This window comes from Vidua macroura, chromosome 26, assembly GCF_024509145.1.
Source record: "Vidua macroura isolate BioBank_ID:100142 chromosome 26, ASM2450914v1, whole genome shotgun sequence".
In the NCBI taxonomy this organism is placed as follows: domain Eukaryota; kingdom Metazoa; phylum Chordata; class Aves; order Passeriformes; family Viduidae; genus Vidua; species Vidua macroura.
The window spans coordinates 5526539-5549571 of record NC_071596.1 but is presented as its reverse complement, the minus strand read 5'-3'; the positions used below and the strand labels follow the sequence as shown (position 1 = coordinate 5549571).

The 23033-nt window shown below is 50.3% G+C and overlaps 1 protein-coding gene and 1 long non-coding RNA gene across 3 annotated transcripts in view; one reads left to right on the top strand and one right to left on the bottom strand.

Moving 5' to 3' along the window:
- The window catches only part of UPF1 (UPF1 RNA helicase and ATPase), a 26739-nt gene extending 6891 nt beyond the window's left edge, over positions 1-19848 (bottom strand). Inside the window, exons 1-17 of one of the 2 annotated variants that reach the window (XM_053999367.1) lie at positions 19578-19848; positions 13209-13351; positions 12801-12890; positions 11066-11233; positions 10086-10266; positions 8787-8948; positions 8093-8177; positions 7843-7941; positions 7521-7638; positions 6566-6725; positions 6325-6443; positions 5911-6075; positions 5617-5731; positions 4308-4451; positions 2885-3098; positions 1827-1944; positions 621-777 (exon numbers count right to left, since the gene is read on the bottom strand). In XM_053999367.1, coding sequence (XP_053855342.1) covers positions 621-777; positions 1827-1944; positions 2885-3098; positions 4308-4451; positions 5617-5731; positions 5911-6075; positions 6325-6443; positions 6566-6725; positions 7521-7638; positions 7843-7941; positions 8093-8177; positions 8787-8948; positions 10086-10266; positions 11066-11233; positions 12801-12890; positions 13209-13351; positions 19578-19802 — 2463 coding nt within the window. In that variant the 5' untranslated portion in view covers positions 19803-19848. The remainder of the gene's footprint in view (positions 1-620; positions 778-1826; positions 1945-2884; positions 3099-4307; positions 4452-5616; positions 5732-5910; positions 6076-6324; positions 6444-6565; positions 6726-7520; positions 7639-7842; positions 7942-8092; positions 8178-8786; positions 8949-10085; positions 10267-11065; positions 11234-12800; positions 12891-13208; positions 13352-19577) is intronic. The other variant, XM_053999368.1, reaches the window with a different exon arrangement.
- Positions 19672-23033, top strand: LOC128819419 (uncharacterized). The gene is made up of 2 exons (XR_008440698.1): positions 19672-19761; positions 22038-23033. It is a non-coding gene; the product is annotated as an uncharacterized LOC128819419 (long non-coding RNA).

The following is a 23033-nucleotide window of genomic DNA, read 5'->3' as shown; positions in this document are numbered from 1 at the left end:
AAAAGTTCTGACTGTTCCAAAATTTTGTAGGATGAGAGGGTCCAAATTAGCTCTGAGAAACCTCAGTGAGAGGGACACATCATTCCTGGCACCGGGAAAAATATTTCCACCAAGTCTCCCTGCAGCAAAAACACTGCTCAAGTTCTCAATCTTGCAAAACAAGACCATATTAAACACAGAATTGTGCTGTTTGTAGCAGCTCATTTTTCTGTTTGGTGGAGGAGTTGCACTGATGGCAGGATGTGCTCCCAAGCAAATAAATCGTGTGGCCACCAGGATTTATTTGCTTGGTTTCCTGCACGTCCCTTGGCATGGAGGGCTGATGAAGGCACAAGGTTTTCCACAGTGACCTCTCCTTCTGTGCCTCAGAGGATTTGCTGGAGCCTCTCTCCACACAGATTTTCCCTGTTCCCATTGGTACCTCCTAACTCTTCCTGATTTTAACCAAAACCAACTTAAAAATTCAAAAAAAATTGATCGCTATTAACCAAAACCAACTCAAAAAAAAAAAAAAAAAAAAAAATCCATCAACACAGACTGAGCCTGAAGGTGGAATAAACATAAAAAACCCTTGAGAATTCCACAATCTGTGACTTTTGGGCTTGTGTGCAGCCCAGTACCTGGTAGAGCTTGGTGTGCAGGGAGCCACTGAACTGCATGTACTGCACCAGGTAGGAGCGCTGCCCCTCGTAGGGGGTGATGATGCCAATCTGGTCAGGCTTGGCCCCAGCCTTGAGCAGCTTCGTGGTGATCTTCTCCACGTTGGCAGCCTCCGTCCTGGAGAGGCAGATTGGGTCAGCCAAGGAGGGTCAGGGCGTCAGGGATCAGTTTTTAGGCAGTTAATGGGGTTTAAAAGCCTCCCACGTGAGGGTGATTCAATGGAAAGATCAATTTTGCTCAAGCGCTGCAATTAATTCGCTTCGAGCTCCTCGCTCTGGACACGCACAGAGGAATGTGGGCCAAAACCAACATCCCAAAGGCCTCAGAACCACACAAATTTCACCTCCTGATTCTCAGAACTGCACAACAGACTGCAAAACCCCCTCAATTCCAAATGGAATTTCTTGCTGGAGTTAAATGTACACATGGAACTTTTATAATCAGCATCATTCCAAACATCCCCCAGATCCTTCGGCTGCTTTATCTAAAAGCTTTAAATATAGAATGTTTTGAATGTCAATGCCCCCTATCAGCCAACCATTGTGCTGTTTGTTTGTGCACAATCTGCTCCACTGTATCCAGTCTTGCACATGCTGCTCAGGAAACAGACTGAGATTAAAAATATCTCAGCTGATATTTTTTTTCACAAGTTGGGCTGGTTTCCCTGCCAGGCACGTGAACAATCATGACCCAAGAGGAGCAGATTTTAAATTTATTTGTTGAAAAAGAAGGTTGAATGTGCAGAAAGAAAAAAAGGATAGGAAAAAAAAAGTTAATTTCCATCCCTTTTGAACTAAATCTGAGATTTAGGATTCTGCTTGAGGAGTTATTGGAATTAAAAATGTGACTTGATCAGCATTTCCTGCTGGCCCAAATTCATCCACATCAGGCATTTTATCATCCCCTGCTCCTTCTACACCCAGTGAGGGTGAACTCCTCCACACAATCCCAGCCCAGCTCAGCTCTGAGCTGCTCCCACCTGGTGCCTTCTCCTCCTGCTTTGCTATGAAAGGAGCCCAGGGAAAAACCAACCCTGAAATGCAGCTCAGGCTGCACCCCCCTGATGGAGGCTTTGATTAAAGCACAAATGAGGGTTTATCCCCTGAGGAATCACCAGCCCTGCCCAGCTCACTGAGGCCAGCTTTAGACACCAGAGTTCTGCTCACCTGTTCAGGTAAGAGGTGCCTGAGCTGGCAATCTCCTCCTGTCCCTGGGTCACGTAGAAGAACATGGGTTTGTCAGGCTGGGGCCACTGGAAATCAAAGCCTTTCTTCACCCTGTCAGCTGAGGAGCACAGCAACAGGGAGCAGAACAAATCAGCAACACCACTTGGCAATTTCCATATCAAAGCGCCTCAAAACGAAGCGTGATGCAAATTTTTTTATTAAAAATCCCAACCCAGATGAGAGAATGCCTGCTTTGATCCCTGCTCAAGATTTGCTTCAGCTCTCCCCAAAGGCTCAGGAACCTTTAGTGTCACTCTCTTTTCAGATGATAATTTTAATAAAAAAACTTGTTCACTCTCCAGATTGTTCCAACAGCACCAACAGCTTCCAGGCCATGGAAACAGAAACGAGCAGGGATAACCCCAAAGTGAACAGGGCTGACCCCAAAGTGAACAGAACTAAACCCAAATGAACAGGACTAACTCAAAAGAACAGAGGTACCCCCCAAATGAACAGGGCTAACCCCCAAAGTGAACAGGGCTAACCCCCAAAATGAACAGGGCTGACCCCCAAAATGAACAGGGCTGACCCCCAAAATGAACAGGACTGACCCCAAAGTGAACAGGACTAACCCCCAAAATGAACAGGACTGACCCCAAAGTGAACAGGACTAACCCCAAAATGAACAGGACTGACCCCAAAATGAACAGGGCTGACCCCAAAATGAACAGGGCTGACCCCAAAGTGAACAGGGCTAACCCCAAAATGAACAGGGCTAACCCCCAAAATGAACAGGACTAACTCAAATGAACAGGACTAACCCCCAAAATGAACAGGACTGACCCCCAAAATGAACAGGACTACCCCCCAAATGAACAGGGCTAACCCCAAATAAAGTCAGTTAAGTTTATATTATGGAACAACTCTGTGTGCCTCCACTGGGAATGCGCGTGCTCAGTGCCACTTCCCGCTGTGTTCCCAAAGTGCATTTCCGAGGGAAGGCCGGGACTTTCCCGCTTTGCCCTGCGGCGCTGCCCAGGTGGGCAGCAGCCCCTTACCTGCAGTGACCCCGTTCTGGAGGGACCCCTCGTAGAAGATGTTGGAGGGGAAGGCGCTGAGCGCGGGGTGCATGCGGTACTGCACCTGCAGCCGGATGGGCCGGATGCCCAGCACCACCAGCCTCTCAAACAGCGACTGCGACAGCCCAGCCTTGGCTGCCTTCTTGCACATCACCACAGGCCCCAGCTGGCAGTGGTCACCCACCAGGATCAGCTGTGGGAAGAGTTTGGGGACGGCTCAGTTTGGTTGCTGGAGGTTGTTTGGGATAACAGAAATATCCTACTGGAAAATGGAGAATGGCAATTTGGGATGGGAGGATCTTAAATCCCACCCAGTGCCACCCCTGGGGCACTTCCCACTATCCCAGGTGGCTCCAGCCTGGCCTTGGGCACTGCCAGGGATCCAGGGGCAGTCACAGCTGCTCTGGGAATTCCATCCCAGCCCCTCTCCACCCTCACTGCCCCAGTATTCCTGCCCAATCTCCCATCCATCCCTGCCCTCTGGCACTGGGAGCCATTCCCTGGCTCCTGTCCCTCCATCCCTTGTCCCCAGTCCCTCTCCAGCTCTCCTGGAGCCCCTTCAGACCCTGCAAGGAGCTCTGAGCTCTCCCTGGAGCTTCTCCTCTCCAACCTGGCCTTGGACACTCCCAAGGATGAGGCAGCCACAGCTTCTCTGGGAATTCCATCCCAGTCCCTCCCCTCCCTCACAGGCAACGATTTCCCCTAAATATAAAATCCAAACCCACTCTCTGTCAGTTTAAACCATCCCCTGACATATCAGGAATTAATCATTCTAACTTGTGATAAGCTTCAGCTCTCCCCAAAGGCTCAGGAACCTTTAGTGTCACTCTCTTTTCAGATGATCATTCTAATAAAAAATCTTGTTCACTCTCCAGATTGTTCCAACAGCACCAACACCTTCCAGGCCATGGAAACAGAAACGAGCAGGGATAACCCCAAAGTGAACAGGGCTAACCCCAAAGTGAACAGGGCTGACCCCAAAGTGAACAGGGCTAAACCCGAAGTTAACAGGGCTAACCCCAAAATGAACAGGGCTGATCCCAAAATGAACAGGGCTGACCTCAAAGTGAACAGGGCTGACCCCAAAATGAACAGGGCTGACCTCAAAGTGAACAGGGCTGATCCCAAAGTGAACAGGGCTGACCTCAAAGTGAACAGGGCTGACCCCAAAGTGAACAGGGCTGACCCCAAAGTGAACAGGGCTGACCTCAAAGTGAACAGGGCTGACCTCAAAGTGAACAGGGCTGATCCCAAAATGAACAGGGCTGACCCCAAAATGAAGTCAGGTAAGTTTACGTTACAGAAAAGGAAAAACGTTGTGTGCCTGCACTGGGAACGTTGCTGCTCAGTGCTGCTTCCTGCTGTGTTTCCAAAGTCATGTTTTGGGGAATGCAGGGATTACCTGCTTTGCCCCCAGGACCACGGGCACCATGCACTCCGGCTCGGTGGCCTGCGTGCTCTCGTCGATGAGGATGGAGCGGAACTGCATCTTGGCCAGCCTGGGATCTCCAGCTCCCACACAGGTGCAGCAGATCACATCGGCGTTCTGGGACGGGCAGGGAGCGGGATCAGCACTGGGGTGGGTGGGGGCAGCAATTTGGGGTGGCAGTGGGGATTTGGAGTGGTCACAGGGATTCGGGGGGGGCAGCAGGGATTCGGGGTGGTCACAGTGATTCGGGGTGGCAGTGAGGACTTGGAGTGGTCACAGGGATTCAGGGGTGGCAGTGGGGACTTGGAGTGGTCACAGGGATTCCAGGGAGCTGCAGGGATTCCAGGGGGGCTGCAGGGATTTGGGGTGGTCACAGTGATTCGGGGAGGCAGTGGGGATTTGGAGTGGTCACAGGGATTCAGGGTGGTCACAGGGATTCAGGGGTGGCAGTGGGGACTTGGAGTGGTCACAGGGATTTGGGGGGGGCTGCAGGGATTTCAGGGGAGCTGCAGGGATTTGGGGTGGTCACAGTGATTCGGGGTGGCAGTGGAGATTTGGGGAGGCAGCCCCAGGATTTGGGGTGGTTGCAGGGATTCGGGGTGGCAGTGGGGATTTGGGGAGGCAGCCCCAGGATTTGGGGTGGCAGCCCCAGGATTTGGGGTGATTGCAGGGATTCAGGGAGGCAGCCCCGGGGATCTGGGGTGGCTGCAGGGATTCGGGGTGGTCGCAGTGATTCAAGGTGGCAGTGGGGATTTGGGGAGGCAGCCCCAGGATTTGGGGTGGCAGCAGGAATCTGGGGTGGCAGCAGAATTCGGGGTGGTTGCAGGGATTCGGGGAGGCAGCAGGGATTCAGGGGGGCAGCAGGGATTCGGGGTGGTTGCAGGGATTTGGGGTGGCAGTGGGGATTTGGGCAGGCAGCCCCAGGATTTGGGGTGGCAACAGAATTTGGGGTGACAGCAGGGATTCGGGCAGGCAGCCCTGGGGATTTGGGGAGGCAGCAGAGGTTCAGGGGGGCAGCAGGGATTAGGGGTGGTTGCAGGGATTCAGGGTGGCAGTGGGGATTTGGGGAGGCAGCCCCAGGATTTGGGGTGGCAGCAGGAATCTGGGGTGGCAGCAGAATTCGGGGTGGTCGCAGGGATTCAGGGAGGCAGCAGGGATTCAGGGTGGTTGCAGGGATTCAGGGTGGCAGTGGGGATTTGGGGTGGTTGCAGGGATTCAGGGAGGCAGCCCCAGGGATCTGGGGGGGCCCCAGGGATTCAGGGGGGCAGCCCCAGGCCCTCACCATCAGCAGCTCCCGCTCTGCCGTGCGCTTCAGCGCCCGGTAACGCTTCTCATCAGCAGAGGAAAGTTCTCCAGTCTCATCCTTGAGCTGCTGCAGCTTCTGAAGCTCTGGCATGCTGAAAAAAACCAGGAATTTTGCTTTACAGCCCAACCAACTCTGTAGGATTGCAGTGACAGTGATTTTTAACTAAAGCAAAATAATCCCATCGAGCAAACCACGGTGTAGCGGTGACAACATCCCTCAGCTGTGCCCATCACAAACACCAAAAACGGAGGTTTTTTCCTCATTCCTCACCTGTCCATGTTCCTGATCTGGTTGTGCAGGGCCAGGAAGGACACGGGGGAGTCGATGGCCTCGCGGCTCTTGGCACACAGACGAACCACCTTGAGGCCAGTCTGGTGGATCTTCTCTGTCAGCTGATCCACAGCGATGTTGCTGGGGGCACACACCAGCACAGGCCTGGAAAAACAGCCAAAAATCAGCCAAAAATCCCAATAAACTGAAATATTTTTCCACTAGACTTGCAATAAAGTATAAATAGTAACACATCCCCTAAAGATATGCTGGGGAAGGGTGTTTTGTGCAAGGAGCCCAAGTCTCCCCAGAAAATACAGTTCAATGACACACAGGATTTTTGCTTTTAAAATCAAGGTGATTCTTTGCATGAATCAACCTCATCCATAAAGGCTCAGAGAGAGCAGCTCTCACCCATTGCCCTGCCTGGCCAGGTGATACACGATGGTGGCTGATGTCACTGTTTTCCCAGTGCCAGGGGGACCCTGGATAAGGCTCAGAGGACGCTGAAGGACGGTCTTGACAGCATAAACCTTAAAAAAATTTAAAAAAAGTTTTATTGCTATTTAACATTCCCAGCACAGGATTCAAGTTGTTCAACCTCTGTTTATAAATCCTCTCTGTCATGCTGTGCAGTGAGAGGAGATGAGGTTACCTGAGAGTGGTTGAGATCAGGGAGTCCCTGGGCTGTGAAGCGTTTTGGCAGCTGGCATTTGATGATGACATCTTCCACCTCGTGGCCCAGCAGTTTGTGGTAAATGTACCCAGACACCGAGGTCTCGTCCACTGCAAACGTTTTCAGAGCACTCTGCATCCTGAAATGAAGGAAAAGCAGGAAAATTATTCCTAAAGATCAGCGTGAAGCACCCCCAGGTGTCCTACACCAGGTATCAGACACAAATGGGAAAGGGAGCAACGGCCAACACCTATTAACAAAATTAAAATCACAGAAATTACACTCTGAGAACACAGATTTTGCTTTCTCCCCACGTGAACATTACAAGGTATTCCCAGAAAAACGTGGAGAGGAACACCAGCTTTGGTGACAGAATCTGGGATGGTATTTGGAGGTGCAAGAACCCGTGACAGGAATTTAGGTGCAAGATTTGAAGAAAATTTGCAGCCATAATGAAGAAAATAATAGGATAAGAGGAGATAATAATAATAGGATATACTACTAATAGGAAATGCTAATAATAGGACAAGAAGCCAACCCCTGTCTTACCAAACACAGACTTGGCTGAAGCCTGTGGGCCCCACAGCCAAATTTTGATATTTTAACTGTTTAAAGCAATTTCAGGAAGCTTAACTACGAAATTGTTTTTCTTCTTATGTTTCAAGTATTATTAAATAGAAGGTAAATTTCTCCCTTTGATATCTTTGCAACAAACCCTTCAAAATGAGAAAAATTGGCCATTTCATGTCATTAATTCCATTTCTAGCCTTCTGAACCAGGTACCAGGTGCTGACCACACACTGAGATCTCTGATGGGCGGTGCCAAGCCAAGACAAATTTTTTTGGCTGAAAAACACTCAGTGAAGGCAAAGAACAAAAAATCTACACCGAGTGCATCCAGCGCCTGCCAAGCTGTGAGGTGCTGCCTCAATACCTGTCAAAGGAAGTGGATTTCCACACAAAATCCACCTGGAAGTTGTGAGTGACCTCCACGGGAGCCCCCACGCTGCTCCTCAGCTCGATGGCTATCTCATCACCATAATCTGTAGAACCTCGTTAAGTAGTAATTTCGAGCAAAAATTTGAATTTTATTCTCCCCAATTTTGGTGATTTTCTTCGGCAGAGCCCCCCCCCCCCCCCCCTCCCACCACCACCATTTTAAATTAGCAGAGAATTACTTTTTGATGTAATTAATGACTTGTGAACGACTCCAGCTTTGGGCTGGCCCTGCTGAGGGCTCTCTAAGTAAAGGATACTATCAGGAACTTTGATCACGTGCCCAATTCCTTTCCAGAGGGGGGCCAGGTCTCCCTTGTACCTCAGGCAGATCTCATCTCCTTGCATGAGGCGCATGTCTGCAAAGGAAGGGGGGGAAAAAAAAAGCTCTGAGCAACCACAAAAACCTTCCAGAGCCACCCCGGGCCAGCCTCAGAGTGCTCTGAACGCTGGTTTTATTCAGAAGGCAGAAAAAAAACCCTGACAAAGAGACAGTCCAGGTGTCCTTACCTGAATCAGTCTTTGGCAAAGTGAAATAAGCAATTCTCTTCTTGTTCAAGCCCAGGTCCCACCTGACTGTGATGTTATCTTGGGTCTGAGGGTAAGAAAAAGATAATCTATTATTTTCTTGAAGAGCTGTTTGCCAACCACCACAGTCCTGTGCTTCAAAACAGTGCAGAAATTACAAAACTTGCTGTTCCAATGTCACAGAAATCTGTATTTATTCCTGTGGCTGAGTCCACAGCACCTGCAGAAGGTGAGTTCTGTTCTGAGAGTTAATGGTGAGAAACAAAGTCCTGCTCACCACTTGTGTAACTCTCCCCCACTTCAAACACCCACCAAATGTTCCCAGGAGCTCTCAGAACTCCCATTTCCCTGCCAGGGAACTGCAGCTTCTGAGGGTTAACAAACAGCTGCACTTCTGGGAGAGAAGGTGGCTTTTGGAAAGAAAAAGTTCAACACAGAAAAGGTGAGAAGTTCCCAAGTGTTTCAATCTCTTCAATCCCCTCCTGTGAGGATTTTGCTCTCCTCTCCTCTCCCTGCTATCACACAGCACCATCACTGCTGATATCCCAGTGCTGCTACACCACAGCAATTCAAATATTGATTTATTGCACTCAAGGCTTCCTTTTGTGCTGTGATTCCATGTTTGACCCCAGCACTGGTCAGGAGTCCCTCAAAAGGCAAATCTCACACATTTTACCTGAGATTCCTTGAGTTTCTTGTCATAATCTGCCTCAAGCTTGACCAGAGGACCAAATATATTTTGGTATTGATAAGCATCTTCATATCTAAGCAGGACATGCTGGGGTTCCTCATCAACACCAGGTTTTTCCAAGTCCTCGAGGGTTGCAGATGGATTTTCCTGGAAATTAAAGCAGAGATGTTTTGTTTCACAGTTTGAAGTATAAAAATTGACAGCAGGACTGGTAAAACTTTGTTTTACTGATACAGGGAGTGATATCAAGGTGGAACCACCCTTAAAGCTGCACCAGGGCATTACAAATTGTATTAAACCCAGATTAAATTTTAAAGGATGCACAAAAAACCTCTGAAAAAAAACATAACTGAATGAAGCAACAACTCCCTGCTCTGCTGGGCATACTTAAAGCAGAAATATTTGGAAGTCTTGATATGAGCAAGAAAAGTTGGTTTTCAGCTTGATGAAACCTTCAACAATTTCTTGAATCCTCTGACCAATTCCCTGTGGCACTGCAGGATTTAAACCTTGTGTGATTTCTGCCTTCCAGAGCTCCTATAAGTCTTGTCCTCCCTTCAAAAAAAACTCAGAACTGGTAAAATAAACCCCAAAAAGTTGAGGCTGTACCTTCCAGAGCTCCTGGAAGTCTTGTCTTCCCTTCAAAAAAAACCTCAGAACTGGTAAAATAAACCCTGGAAAGTTGAGGTTGTACTTTCCAGAGCTCCTAAAAGTCTTGTCTTCCCTTCAAAAAAACCTCAGAACTGGTAAAATAAACCCTGGGAAGTTGAGTTTGTACCTTCCAGAGCTCCTAAAAGTCTTGTCCTCCCTTCAAAAAAACCTCAGAACTGGTAAAATAAACCCCAAAAAGTTGAGGCTGTACCTTCCAGAGCTCCTAAAAGTCTCATCCTCCCTTCAAAAAAACCTCAGAACTGGTAAAATAAACCCTGAAAAGTTGAGGCTGTACCTTCCAGAGCTCCTAGAAGTGCTGTCCTCTCCTCAAAAATAACCTCAGAACTGGTAAAATAAACCCTGAAAAGTTGAGGCTGTACCTTCCAGAGCTCCTAAAAGTCTCATCCTCCCTTCAAAAAAACCTCAGAACTGGTAAAATAAACCCCAAAAAGTTGAGTTTGTACCTTCCAGAGCTCCTAGAAGTGCTGTCCTCTCCTCAAAAATAACCTCAGAAGTGGTAAAATAAACCCCAAAAAGTTGAGGTTGTACCTTCCAGAGCTCCTAAAAGTCTCATCCTCCCTTCAAAAAAACCTCAGAACTGGTAAAATAAACCCCAAAAAGTCGAGTTTGTACCTTCCAGAGCTCCTCCAGCTTGTTGATCTGCTGGGCTGTGATCTGCCGGGCCCGGAGCTGCTCCTGCTCCGAGGGGATCTTCACCAGCCAGGAGAGGAAGCAGCGGTCCTGGATCAGGGGCTGCCACTGGGAACTGTCCCAGTTGATGTCCTTCAAGCTGCTCTGGCTGGCACAAGGCTGCCTGCAGGACCAAAACACAGCCAGGAGTTGTGAGATTAAACAAGAGAGAGGGACAGGCTGGTGTGGAGGGTGAAAACAGGGCTGGTGTGCTCCTGAAACTGCTCAAAAAACAGGGAAAATCCAAGCAAAACAACCCCAGTCTGCTGGGAAAACTCATTTTTCAGTTCTTATTGCAGTATTGTGACAAGTGTTGCTTGGGTGTTTCCAGGACTGAAAATGCATTTAAAATATTAAATATGACACCTTTGGAGGTGGTTATGATCCATGAAGATTGTGCACACACAGACCAGAAAAAGAGGTTATTTCCCAAACAGAACTTCCTCCACAGAAATACAATTTCTACTGGCAAACACACAGTGACAGCACTGAATTAAAACACACATAATTATAAATTTTCAGCTCTGACTGAGCCTGTCAGAACAATTTCTGATTTATTGTGGCCTCAAATGACTCTGTGAGCTGAGAGAAAAACACCCTGAGCGAGAGTCACTGCTCCATGGCTCCAGAGTCACTTCCTCCTCTTCCAAAGCTCAAAAAAGAGAGGAAAACACCTTTTTTTTTCCATTAAGGAATGCAGAATTCAGGATAAAAAATACTTTCCTACAGAACCAAGATGTTTGAACGTAACAGAACTCCCTTTGCTGCATTATCCACCTGCATCCCTGAACTCAGCGCGACCACCTGAAGGAAGAAGGGTGGCAAACTAGAACACAAGATGTATTTTGGGCCAAAACAAAAGCAAGGGCTGCTTTTTCTAAAGCCAGAGGCTGAAGGGAGCTGGCAGCAGAGCCTCCTCTCACCTGCACAGCAGAACCACCACGGAGTCAGCCTTGGCTGGGATGAAGCCCAGCAGGAAGACGTTGCGGCAGCCGCAGTTGTAGCACTCCAGCACGGTCTCTCCCAGAGGCCCATCCTTGTGCAGAGTCACCTCCTTGCACTTGGCTCTCACCAGGTGGTTCACGATGTGGCTGCAAGCAAACAGCACAGATGTGCAGCACAGATGTGCAGCACAGATGTGCAGCACAGATGTGGTAGATGTCAGTGAATCCAATGGGAAGAACGATGATGTCTAACTCTGTTTCAGAAGGCTGAATGATTTCTTTATTATAATTATAATATGCTATATAAAAGAGGATACTAAATACTACATGCTCCTTTATCATATCTCACTCACAACTCGTGACCCTGCTCTCCAGAGTCCAGCCACAGGTGGGCTGGATTGGCCACCAGGCCCAAACAATCCACCACGATCCAACCAAGTGCTCACTCTGAGTAAACAATTCTCCAAACACACTCCACAAGAGAAAAACAAAGAACAAAAATAAAAATTGTTTTCTCTTTCATTTCTCTCTGTGCACCTCAATAAAAAATCCTGAGAGAGAGAGAAATGTGCTTGCCACACACAGATTTGCAGCAGTTTCACACCACAAGCATGGTGTTAGTGTTGATTCCCTGAGGGGGGATTGAAGGCACCCGAGATGGTGTTTCATGCTGGGACTCAGGTGTTTATTATTTCTTATCTGTGTTACAGTCTCACTACACTGAGTTCAGCAGCTTTTTCAGTAGCAAGGCACAGAATGGCTAACTAACTCTTGTTACAAGGTCTTTTTAAACTAAACTATCTAATTAAAAAAGGACACCTAGATTATTTTCCCTTTTAACCCAATAACTGATCCCCCAAAGCCCACAATGTGGACTTTTCTGTCCAGTCACAAAACACCACCCAAACCCATGGAGAAGAAGGAAGGAGAAGGTGAAGAAGAACAACCTGCCTCCACCCTAAAACCTCCACCTTGCTTCATATTTATTTCTGTATTCTAAAATCCCAAACTCTAAGTTTTCCACCCTGTGATATTGCACACTTCTAACCAACTCCACACCCCTAATCCCAGTGCCATTAATCAATTTTAAAAGCCTGTTCCATGACCTCAGGCCAAATGCAGTGTTCTCTTGTGGGTCTGTGCCTTTCAGCCTCCAGGATTCCAACGTGTTAGCAATTATTAGAACACTGATAAATCTATTTATTGTGGCACACACTGGTGGGATCTGCCTCTTTCCATCCATGCTGGGAACATTTCTCAGTGCATGGCTGTGGTATTCCCATGCCCTCAGAACAGGATTTCTCCTGAGAGAAGCTGAGAAAAAAGAGAATCAAAACAATTCTTATCTCATTCACTACTCCTGTGTTTGTGCCCATGTAGAATGTGGCATAGAGGTTGTTTACCCAAGGTGATTATTTAATTAAATTCTGGTGATGGTGTTTAGATTCATTAACCAATTAGATCCACGTGTGTGTTGGGACTCTCAGGAGAGAGTCACAAGTTTTCTAGTTAGTTCTTGTTAGTGTAATATAGTGAAATATAGTTATAGGATAGTTTAATAAAGCAATTAATTAGCCTTCTGAAATCATTAGAGTCCTACACCTCATTCTTCCCACGCCGGGGATCCCAACACCGATACCTGGGTGCTCTGAGAGTGAAAGAAGAGGAAATGGGTACAAAGTTGATGTTTGATTTCCAGGATTCCATCACTTACCTGCCAGAGGTGTTTCCACGCCCGTTGCAGAACCATTTCTTGCTGGTGTTGCAGTAAACCACACAGGCAGGGTCGTGGATGCCACAGTAACTGCAATTCCAAAGGGAAAACCAGCAAGAGACTGGTTATTGCTGAGAGGAAAACCCAAATCCGAGCTCTAACTGGATTTACAGGGCACAAAAATAAGGGCAAGTGGAAACTGGGGAACATCAGCGCTGGGAGAAGCATCAAGCAGGAGCCAGATTTCTGCTGTGAGTCACAAATATTTTAAAACTCCCCTGGGATTTATCCCCCAGGGAGCTCCGAGCTGGCCAAAAGTGGACGTGGCAGCTCCAAACCTGTTCAACAGCTCCAAGAGCAGCACAGGGAGCTGTTCCCAAAAATCCCTTTCCCTCCTGGAAGCCTCACCTGCAGGCGTGCACAGGGAGATCCTTGGTGTAGTAAGTGTCCTCCTCATCCTCCTCGAAGTTGAGCTCTGCCAGGAGCTGGCTGGTCTTGGCCACGTTCTCATCCACGGCTCCATTCTGCAGGATCCCATCGGGACCGTTCACCTGGAATTGGGGTGCACACCCAAAATGAGCCCCAAAAATCTTGTGTGGCACTGAAACACCTCCACAGAAAACTGCTGCCAAAGAGCATTTTATACACAGCCATTATGTAACCACGATTTGCTTCAGCAGCTCCTGTTCTCCAGGATTATTTCAACTCTAACTGATAAGTTGGAATAAAGTTTCCAGGAGGAGATTGCTTTCCTGCAGATTGTATTTTTCCATACAATCCCACAATCAATACTTGCTCCATCACCTCCTGCTTCACAGGATTATTTAAACTCCAACTGATAAGCAGGAAAACAAGGAGATTGCATTTCTGCAGTCACATTTTCCCACAGCCTTACAGAACAAAATTCCATTTCAACAATTCCAGCAGCTGTTTTCTCACCTTTCTTTTTATTCCAGGGATCTACCTGGGAACAGGAATTTCCCCCACCTCTCCCTGTATCCACCATGGGCTGCCAGAACCATGGAATTCTGCAACATTTGGTGCTGTCTCAGCAACTTTCGCACCCCCAGCCTTTCTCCTGACAAAAATAACTCCATTTTTTGGCACTTTTACCACCAGGAGGTGGTGGATGTCACGCTGGGATTTTGGCAGGGCCACTGCAGGTGTTGCCCCTTGGGCTTCTCAGGTGTCCTGGTTTAATTTCTCCAGCCCTGAGGGGCTTTAGAACCTCAATACCGAGTTGGGAAAGACCCCAAAATTTGGTTTATTCTCTGCCTTCTTTAGCCAAGATCCCATCAAAAGCTGAACAGGAAAAAGTTTATCTTAATCCACGTTAATTTTGGGTGGAAAATGTGGGAAAGGGGCCACCAAAGTGACTGGAATATTCACAACACATCTGAGGGGAGTGCTGGGGTCATTTCCTTATCAAAGGGATAATTAACACTCTCCCCAATGTTTGTAAAGTTAATATTTATTTATAAATTTTAAACAGCCAAATAGGAGAAAAATCACTTAAGGCCTTTGTCTCTGAAATAATATTTGAACAATTTAGATTTAATGCAATTTATCTGGGAGGTGCAACTTAATCCTGACAGAAAGCTGCTCCCAGGGAGAACACAAAACCTTTAGTAAAAGAAATCAAAAAATAAATTAAAAAGTTGCCCTCTTCATGCTGTAATGAAGCAAACTGAGCTTATTTCTCATTTAGAGAGACCCACATTAAAAATTTAAGAGCCAATTGCAAGAGTTAAAGTCCCAAGCCAACTTCCCACTTGCCCTGAGCCATCAGGACCTGCCCTCAAAGCCACCAGCTCCGTTTGCAGCTCTGCAAATGAAATGAGGAGCATTTAAATAAAATAAATAAATGGGCTGACTTTTATTGGTGTTATCTCCAAGCTCTGCCTTTTAATAGAAACGATCAGCCCAAAGGAAGCGAAAGTGCAAAAGGGAAGATGGAAAAAGGAATCAAACCCCACGGATGGAGCAGCAGCAGCAGCACAACCCCGTTAGTGGGGTGAGGGCAAATCCCACCAGCTCGCTGTGGAACAGACTCTGCACAGAGAAAAATCCACTTCAAACCATTGTCAGCACGTAAATATCCACTTCAAACCACTGTCAGCAGGTAAATACCCACTTCAAATACCCATTTCCAATTGATAGAGCCATTTTAGAAAAGATAAATAAGGCCTAATCTGGCACAGGTGGGATTGCAAAGCCTGGAGTTTATCTGAACTCCTTACAAGCATTCCCAGGCATTTCTGTCCCACAATGCATTATCTGAAGGCTGGTTGATTTTAATACATTTTATGTATTATTATGTATTATGTATTATTATGTGTTTATGTATTTTTTGGGTGTTCATAAAAAAACTGCCTTCCTTTTTTTTAAAAAAAAACAAGCAGTAAAGTTTGGGTTTGGTTTGGGATTTTTTAAGGCAGAAAAGGAAGAAATGTCAAGGGCAGGAGTGGCTGTGCTGTCCCAGCCCTCGGGGAGGCAGCAGTGATGTCACCTGTGCTGTGAAGTGCAGCCCCAGCCCTTGGCAGGCTGTGGATGAGGAAGTGATTGTTCCAAACCCTCCTGTGATGTCAGCCTGTGTGCACTGGATTAAAAACCTGGCACGGGCAGCTCTGGTGGCAGGGGGGCCACTGCTCTGCTTGAAAAAATGTTGGCTGCAACTTCTGGCACGGCGAGTTTGGCAGCTCCGGGCTGAGCACTGAGAGGTGCCACAAAACTACTCCCAAAAACTGCCGGGCCTGCCTCGCTCCTCTGCTGGCCTCCAAAATATTCCCTGGGAGACCAAACAAGGACCAGGGACCGAGCTAAGGGACAGAAAGCAGCGGGGATGGGGCAGCTGTGGCTGCTCCATCCCTGGACAGCCTGGAGGGGGTTTGGAGCAGCCTGGGACAGTGGAGGTGTCCCTGCAGGGGTGGGGTGGGATTTAAGGTCCTTCCAAGCTCTCTGGGAGTCCCTGATTCCATGAAGGAGGTGACAAGATGTCACCAGGCCTCCTGTCCCTGAGGGATCCAGGAGAGCTGGAGAGGGACTGGGGACAAGGGATGGAGGGACAGGAGCCAGGGAATGGCTCCCAGTGCCAGAGGATGGGCTGGGTGGGAGACTGGGCAGGGATTGTTCCCTGTGGGGATTCAGGGCCAGGCTGCAGGAGGGAAGCTCCAGGGAGACCTTGGAGCCACTTCCAGAGCCTCAAGGGGCTCCAGGAGAGCTGGAGAGGGATTTGGGACAAGGACTGGAACCCCAACACTGGGAATGGCTTCAAAGTGGAAAGGAGACTCTGGGTGGGACAGTGGGAAGGAATATCCCACCCTCCTGGCTGGGATGGAATTCCCAGAGCAGCTGTGGCCACCCCTGGAAGTGCCCAAGGGGTTTTGGAGCAGCCTGGGACAGTGGAAAGGGTGCGATGGGATGGGATGGGATGGGATGGGCTTTAAGGTCCTTCCAACCACTCTAGGAGTCCCTGATTCCATGAAGGAGGTGACAAGCTGGTGTTAAGATGTCACCAGGCTTCCAGACCCTGAGGGATCCAGGAGAGCTGGAGAGGGATTTGGGACAAGGACTGGAACCCCAACACGGGGAATGGCTTCAAAGTGGAAAGGAGACTCTGGGTGGGACATTGGGAAGGAATATCCCACCCTCCTGGCTGGGATGGAATTCCCAGAGCAGCTGTGGCCGCCCCTGGAAGTGCCCAAGGGGGTTTGGAGCACCCTGGGACAGTGGGAGGTGTCCCTGCCTCTGGGACTTTTAAGATTTAATGTTTTCCAACCCAAATCGTGCCGGGATTCTGGGATCCTGCTGCCTGTGAGTCCCGGATCAGGGCTAACAGAATATTCCCCTCTCCACTCCTGCTCCCAGCTCCCACACCCAGCCAGGCCAGGAGCAGAGCCCCAGGTGAGCACACCTGCAGCCTCCTCACCCAGCTCTGCTTTCAAGTGCTGCATTTCAAGCTGCAGCAAGAAGTGTAACTGCACCTTAACTCCAGCAGGCATTCTGCTAGAGAAATCCTGCACCGAGGCTTCGGCACCACCCTGCTGATGGATGTCACCCCCACAACGCCCCCAGCTCAGGGAATCCCCCCCAAAACCCCCCATTTTTGGGGTCGGGTGGCAAAGGCAGCTGCTGCTGTGTGTGATTTTCCCTTCAGGGCTCTGCTGGGATCCCCGGGTGAGGGTGATTTGCTTTCCCTTTCCCGAGGAGGAGGAAGCTGGGGAAAGCCTCGCCCCTGGGAGGGAGCGGCGCTTCCAGATGGGACCTGAGCAACAAGGACTCGTCTGGCCCGGACAAAACAGCCTTTGTTAGCACTGCAAATTAAACCCAGCCTCCCTAGGCCAGGCCGCCCAGCTCTGAGCTGCCCCAGGCTCCCTGAGCCACCCCAGGAGCTGAGCTCACCCACACCCAGGGTCCCAGCAGCGAAATCCCACCCGCAGCAGCGAAAAAAAAGAGGCAGGAGGGAGAATTCCAGAGAATTCCGGGATGGTTTGGGGTGGGAAGGGACCCTAAAGCCCAGCCAGGGGCACCCTCCATGACCCCAGGGTGCTCCTTGGACACTTCAGGGATGCAGGGGCAGCCACAGCTGCTGTGAGCATTTTAAATTCCTCTTAAAAGACTTCAGGAAATCGATTCTTATGTTTATTTAATTCTAGGAAACAATGGCAATAGAAATTTCTGTAGAAAATGTTTGTGCTCTGCACCTACTTTTGGCAATTGTAACACTGTTAAACTATTAATTAAATATATTGGGAAAGGAAGTTTTTTCCTAAAAAATGAAGTGCCCTGCACTGCTCATCTTTTTAAAAAGACCCCAGAAACAGCAGAGCAAAAGTTTCCACCTCCAATATTCCTCAGCTCCAAATAAAATTATTTACTTAATTAGCTTTAATTATAATCACAGGGCTAATATTTCATTAAGCAAAACCTGATCAATTGGAGAAGTCATTATTTAAGATGCCTCCTGCCAAAAAGAACAACAAACTTCAATTATCTGGTGAGGGCAGCAAAAATTCTGCCCAGAACCTTTAAAAAAAACCCCAGATTTTGTGATTTTATCAGCCCTGAGCCCATTGAGAGGGGCAGGTCTGAGCAGATCCTGGGCTTTGTTTCACTTCACTCAGGAGGAAACGGGGCCTGTTCCACCTCTGAGAGTCCCTCCCCAAAAATGACATTTCTAACGTCAAAATGAGCAGCAGGGTGATCACAAAAGTTTGCAGAAACTCAAAACCATCCTGATTAAAAAAAAAAATCAACATAAAATCCCTTCCCTTTAGCCAGCAGACAAGACCAGTACCTGAAGGTGCTCTCCAGAGCTTTTATTACTTTTTTTTTTTGTTCACTTTGACTTCAAAGGTTTTTCAAACATGTTTAGACAAAAAAAAAAAGGCCAATTAATTATCCTCTTGTCTGGACTTTCAGCTTATGAGGCTGATTTTGGGGTGGTTTTTCTTCTCCTTGGCCACAAATTCCCTACTGGGAGCTCTGGAGTGATCACAACCCATTAAAGGTTTAAAATTAAATGTGATTAAAATTCTCTTTTGATGTACGTACACAGAGATTTTACTGCTGGTAGAAAATAATTCTGATCTCTCAATGCCCAAATTTTGGATCAATTCTACCAAATCCAAAAGCTGGGAATAAACAGAAAACAACCCAACAGCTCTGAGCTCTGCGAGTCACAACCACAGTGGCCTGAGCACGTCCCTGCTGTCACCGAGCACTTTCAGGCATAAAAACTGATTTAATTTGTGCTGGGATGAACGGCCAGGACAGGAGAAAGCCTCGCTCAGCGCTGCCCTGCACACCTGTGGAGCTGGATGTGCTCCCTGCTCCCACTCTGCTGCACTCTCACGCCCAGCTGGGGCAGCTTTTGCAAAGCAAAGGACAAAAACCAGGCGCAGGGTGTTTGGTTTGGGCATAAAAACTCACCAAAAACTCTCAACTCCTCTCTAAACTCATCCCTTAACACGTGGCTGATGTACAAGCATTTAATGGTTAATAATGGGATTTCTGTGAGGGACCTGAATATTCCATGATCTTCAGACTGGAGAAAAGTGTGGCTTTTTTAAAAAATACGGGAGAGTTCTTGGGTGTTTTTGTTGTTTACTACGGGCACAGTGAGATTGTTATCTTCATTTGCTGCACTTCTTGTCAGCTGTAATCCTAATTCCTCCCCTGCCTAAGAGTTGTGAATCGCTAAAGAAATACAATTTCATTCTCTTTTAGGCACCAACTGCAATAATAATAATAATAATAATTTAAAAAAACCAAAAAAAACCACAAAAAACCTAAAACCTGTTTTTAAGCCACGAGCTCAGAACTTGTCTCAGGCCTGCCCCTGCCACACAACCTCCCAAACAAACCAGCCCAGCAGCCGTGCGGCAAAAGAAAGTGGAAACTGAAATAAAAAAAAAAAAATTAACATTCACAGCAAGAACAAGAAAAAAAATTAAAGCGCAGTTTAGCGAGGGGAAGTAAAGAAGCCGAATTTCCTCAGCGCCCAACTTTGCATAACCAAACACCACCCAAACCCCGCGTTTGTTTTAAGGAGAACACCTGAACTGACACCCAGCCTCGGTGGGTTTTTTTGGTTTTTGTTTTTTTTTTTTTCCTCCCTATCGCAACGACACGACTATCGCGACTGGGCCAGCCGGCCGCGAGTTTCCTCCGCGCAGGAACTCGCTCCAATTCCGCCTCCCGGGGCTCCCCCACACGCGGCTCCCGCTCCCCGCCCGCCCCTTCCGCACCCCCCCCGCCGCCTCACGGCCCCCTCACCTGCGCTTCCAGCGGGCCCGGAGCTCCCTGCCCCGCGCCGGGGGGCCCCTGGCCCTGCGCCGGCCCCGCCTGGCCGGGCCCGGGCGGGGTTTGCGTCTGGCTGGGGAGGGTGAAGTCGGTGAACTCGAACTCGGAGCCTTGCGTGTCGGCGCCGAGCAGCTCGGCCTCCTCGGTGTCCAGGAAGGTGAGGGTCTGCGAGCTGGGGCCGTACGCCTCCACGCTCATGGCGGCGGCGGCGGCGGCGTCTCCTCCGGCCGGGAGCCTTCGTGCGCCCCCCACGCCCGCCCCCGCACCCCGGGCCTCTCTGCCCCTCAGGCGAGCCGGGGCGGCCGCGCTACGCGAGCGGCGGGATCCGCCGCGCGCACCAGGCCGCGCGCCGCTCCCCACACACACACACACCCCCCCCCCCCCGCCCCCGGCACACACACACAAAAACGAACCCGCCGCCGCCGCCGCGCTCGGGCCGGCTCGGAGCCAACGGGCGGGAGAAGGGAGAGAGGGAGCGGGGGCCGCGTCCGAGTGTCCGGCCGGGGTCCGAGCGTCCGTCCGGCCGCGGCCGCCCGCGCGCCAGGCCCGTGAGCGGTGACGCGGAGCGCGCGCGGGGGACGCGCCGACGGCAGCGCGCGCGCGCGCGCGGGAGGGGAGGGCGCCGGGAGCGGGGGGGGGGGGGGCGGGGTGACGGGGGGGTGACGCACACGCAGCACGCACGGGGGCCGCGCGGCACGGCCGCCAGGGGGCGCGCTGCCCCGCCCCGCCGCGCGCAGTGGAGGGGCGGGGCTTGGCTCTGAGTGACGGGGGCGGCGGCCAATGGGTTCTCGGGGTGAGGGGGAGGCTGCGCGCCACGCCCGCCCGTTGCACGCGGAGGGAAAGGGGCGGGGTTTGGCCCTGAGTGACGGGTGTGGCGGCCAATGGGCCATCGAGATGAGGGGTCAGAAGGGGGGCTGGGGGTGGCCAGAGCCGCCTGGCGAGGAGGGGCGGGTTTGATTCTGAGTGACAGGCACAGCAGCCAATGAAGGCGGGAGCGTGCGTTCCGACCAGCATTGCACACGTTGTGGGCGGGGCTTTGCTCTGAGTGACGGCCCTGGCAGCCAATGGGTTCTTGATATTACGGTGCCTGGCGCTGAGTGACGGCTGTGGCAGCCAATGGGACATCGAGGTGAGGGGCGGGGGCTGAGGTGGTGGAGAGGTCACTGAGATGGACGTGGTGGCACTGGGCCCTTGTGAGGGGCTGAGGGGGTGAACAGATCACTCTGAGGGGATGTGGTGGCACTGGACACTTGTGAGGGGTGGACAGGTCACTCTGAGGGCAATGTGGTGGCACTGGGCACTTGTGAGGGGCTGAGGGTGTGGACAGGTCACTCTGAGGGGACGTGGTGGCACTGGGCACCTGTGAGGGGCTGAGGGGATGGACAGGTCACTCTGAGGGGATATGGTGGCACTGGGCACCTGTGAGGTGCCACCAGGTCACTCTGAGGGGACGTGGTGGCACTGGGCACTTGTGAGGGGCTTGGGGGGGTGGACAGGTCACTCTGAGGGGACGTTGTGGTACTGGACCCTCGTGAGGTCCTGGACAGGTCACTCTGAGGGGGCGTGGTGGCACTGGGCCCTCGTGAGGGGGTGGACAGGTCACTCTGAGGGCGATGTGGTGGCACTGGGCACTTGTGAGGTCCTGCACAGATCACTCTGAGGGGACGTGGTGGCACTGGGCCCTCGTGAGGGGGTGGACAGGTCACTCTGAGGGGACGTTGTGGTACTGGACCCTCGTGAGGTCCTGGACAGGTCACTCTGAGGGGACGTGGTGGCACTGGGCCCTCGTGAGGGGGTGGACAGATCACTCTGAGGGCGATGTGGTGGCACTGGGCACTTGTGAGGTCCTGCACAGATCACTCTGAGGGCGATGTGGTGGCACTGGGCCCTCGTGAGGGGCTGAGGGGGTGGACAGGTCACTCTGAGGGGACGTGGTGGCACTGGACACTTGTGAGGTCCTGCACAGGTCACTCTGAGGGGACGTGGTGGCACTGGGCCCTCGTGAGGGGGTGGGCACGCTGTGGTGACAATGGGGTCAGCTGTGCCCACCATGAGTGCCAGCTCTGCCCGTTCCCTTGGAACTGACGGGCGGCACACGGGGTTCAGTGGGAATTAAGGATCGGGAATTACAGTAATTCCTGTCACACCTGTAACACCCCTCAGCCCTGAGGGACAGCTGAGCTGCTCTGGGCGTGCTGGGCTGGGGATTCTCTGAGCTCAGGGCCGTGCAGAGAAGGGAGCACCACATTTCTACCTTGAAATAAACCAAAAACTTCGGATTTACCCTCATTCCATTCAATCAGCACACAATAAATCCCTTCTAAGTGCTGGGAAAGGCTGGATATTCAGTCCCTCTTCCCTTCCACGTTAAGATGCAAATATGTGTCTTCTCTTATAAATAACTTGGATTTTATATTCTTGCTTTTGGTGTAGGATAAAGCCCAGCCTGAAACGACGTGTACCAGATCTGCAGCTGCTGGGCTGAAAAGATGGAGACTGGAAAACATCCTTGTCCTGGGAATATTGTGCAGCAAAAGGAGGGAAAAAAAAAAAAAACCAAACCCAGAGAACACAGGAGTCACCACTTCTGCAGAGAGGCTGAATTCATCTTACTTTTAAGGAGAATAAATTGTTCACAGCAAAGCATAACGGGGAGAAAGCATGAAATAACATTTGAGGATGAAAGTGCAACCGGAGGGGGGGGGGGGGGAAATATAGTACAAAGCCAGGTGGATGCTTGCTGCAAACACTTTTATTTATTAATAAACACACCACACTCCAAACGTTTGGCTGCTTGACAGAATCCTCAAAAATCTTGGAAAGGGATCAAAGTTCTGCTGCTCTGCCGGGTTCCTCTCCCTGTCCCTGCCACAGCTCGGGGAATAACGGTGTGGAAAAGTCCCTCCTGTGCCAGCACGAGCCGGATTTGTCCCCTGAGGGTGGCGTTGGGGACACTTCGGTGCTGCTGTCTGAGGTGCTGAAGCTGCAGATCCCCCACCACGGCCTGCGTGGAACTGGGAAAGCAGCCGGAAAACCAAACTGGTTTCAACTGGAGGTTGAAATTCTCTTTATACCAACGCGGCGCAGAGGCACGTGAATTTCGGGATAACTCTGCTTCATTGCAACGCTGGAAGCTCCGGGGGCCACTTTGAAGCTTTTAAAGATAAAATGGATGCACAGCCAGGCTACAGAGCTGCCAGGCTGTATGGTTTTTTTTTGCTTTTTTTTTTTTTTTTTTTTTTTGGTGTTTTGTGCAAGTTTTCTCCCTCAAATCCGCGCTGCTGCAGAGGAGAGGCTGTGACTCACTGGGCTTGACTGCTGTGCAGCCAGGATGGAATTTAAACAGGCAAAAACTGGCACAATTCCCTGCTGAGTTTCCCCATGCCCCGGGCAGGTCAGAAGCTGGGATTCACAAGAAGAGAAGAAACG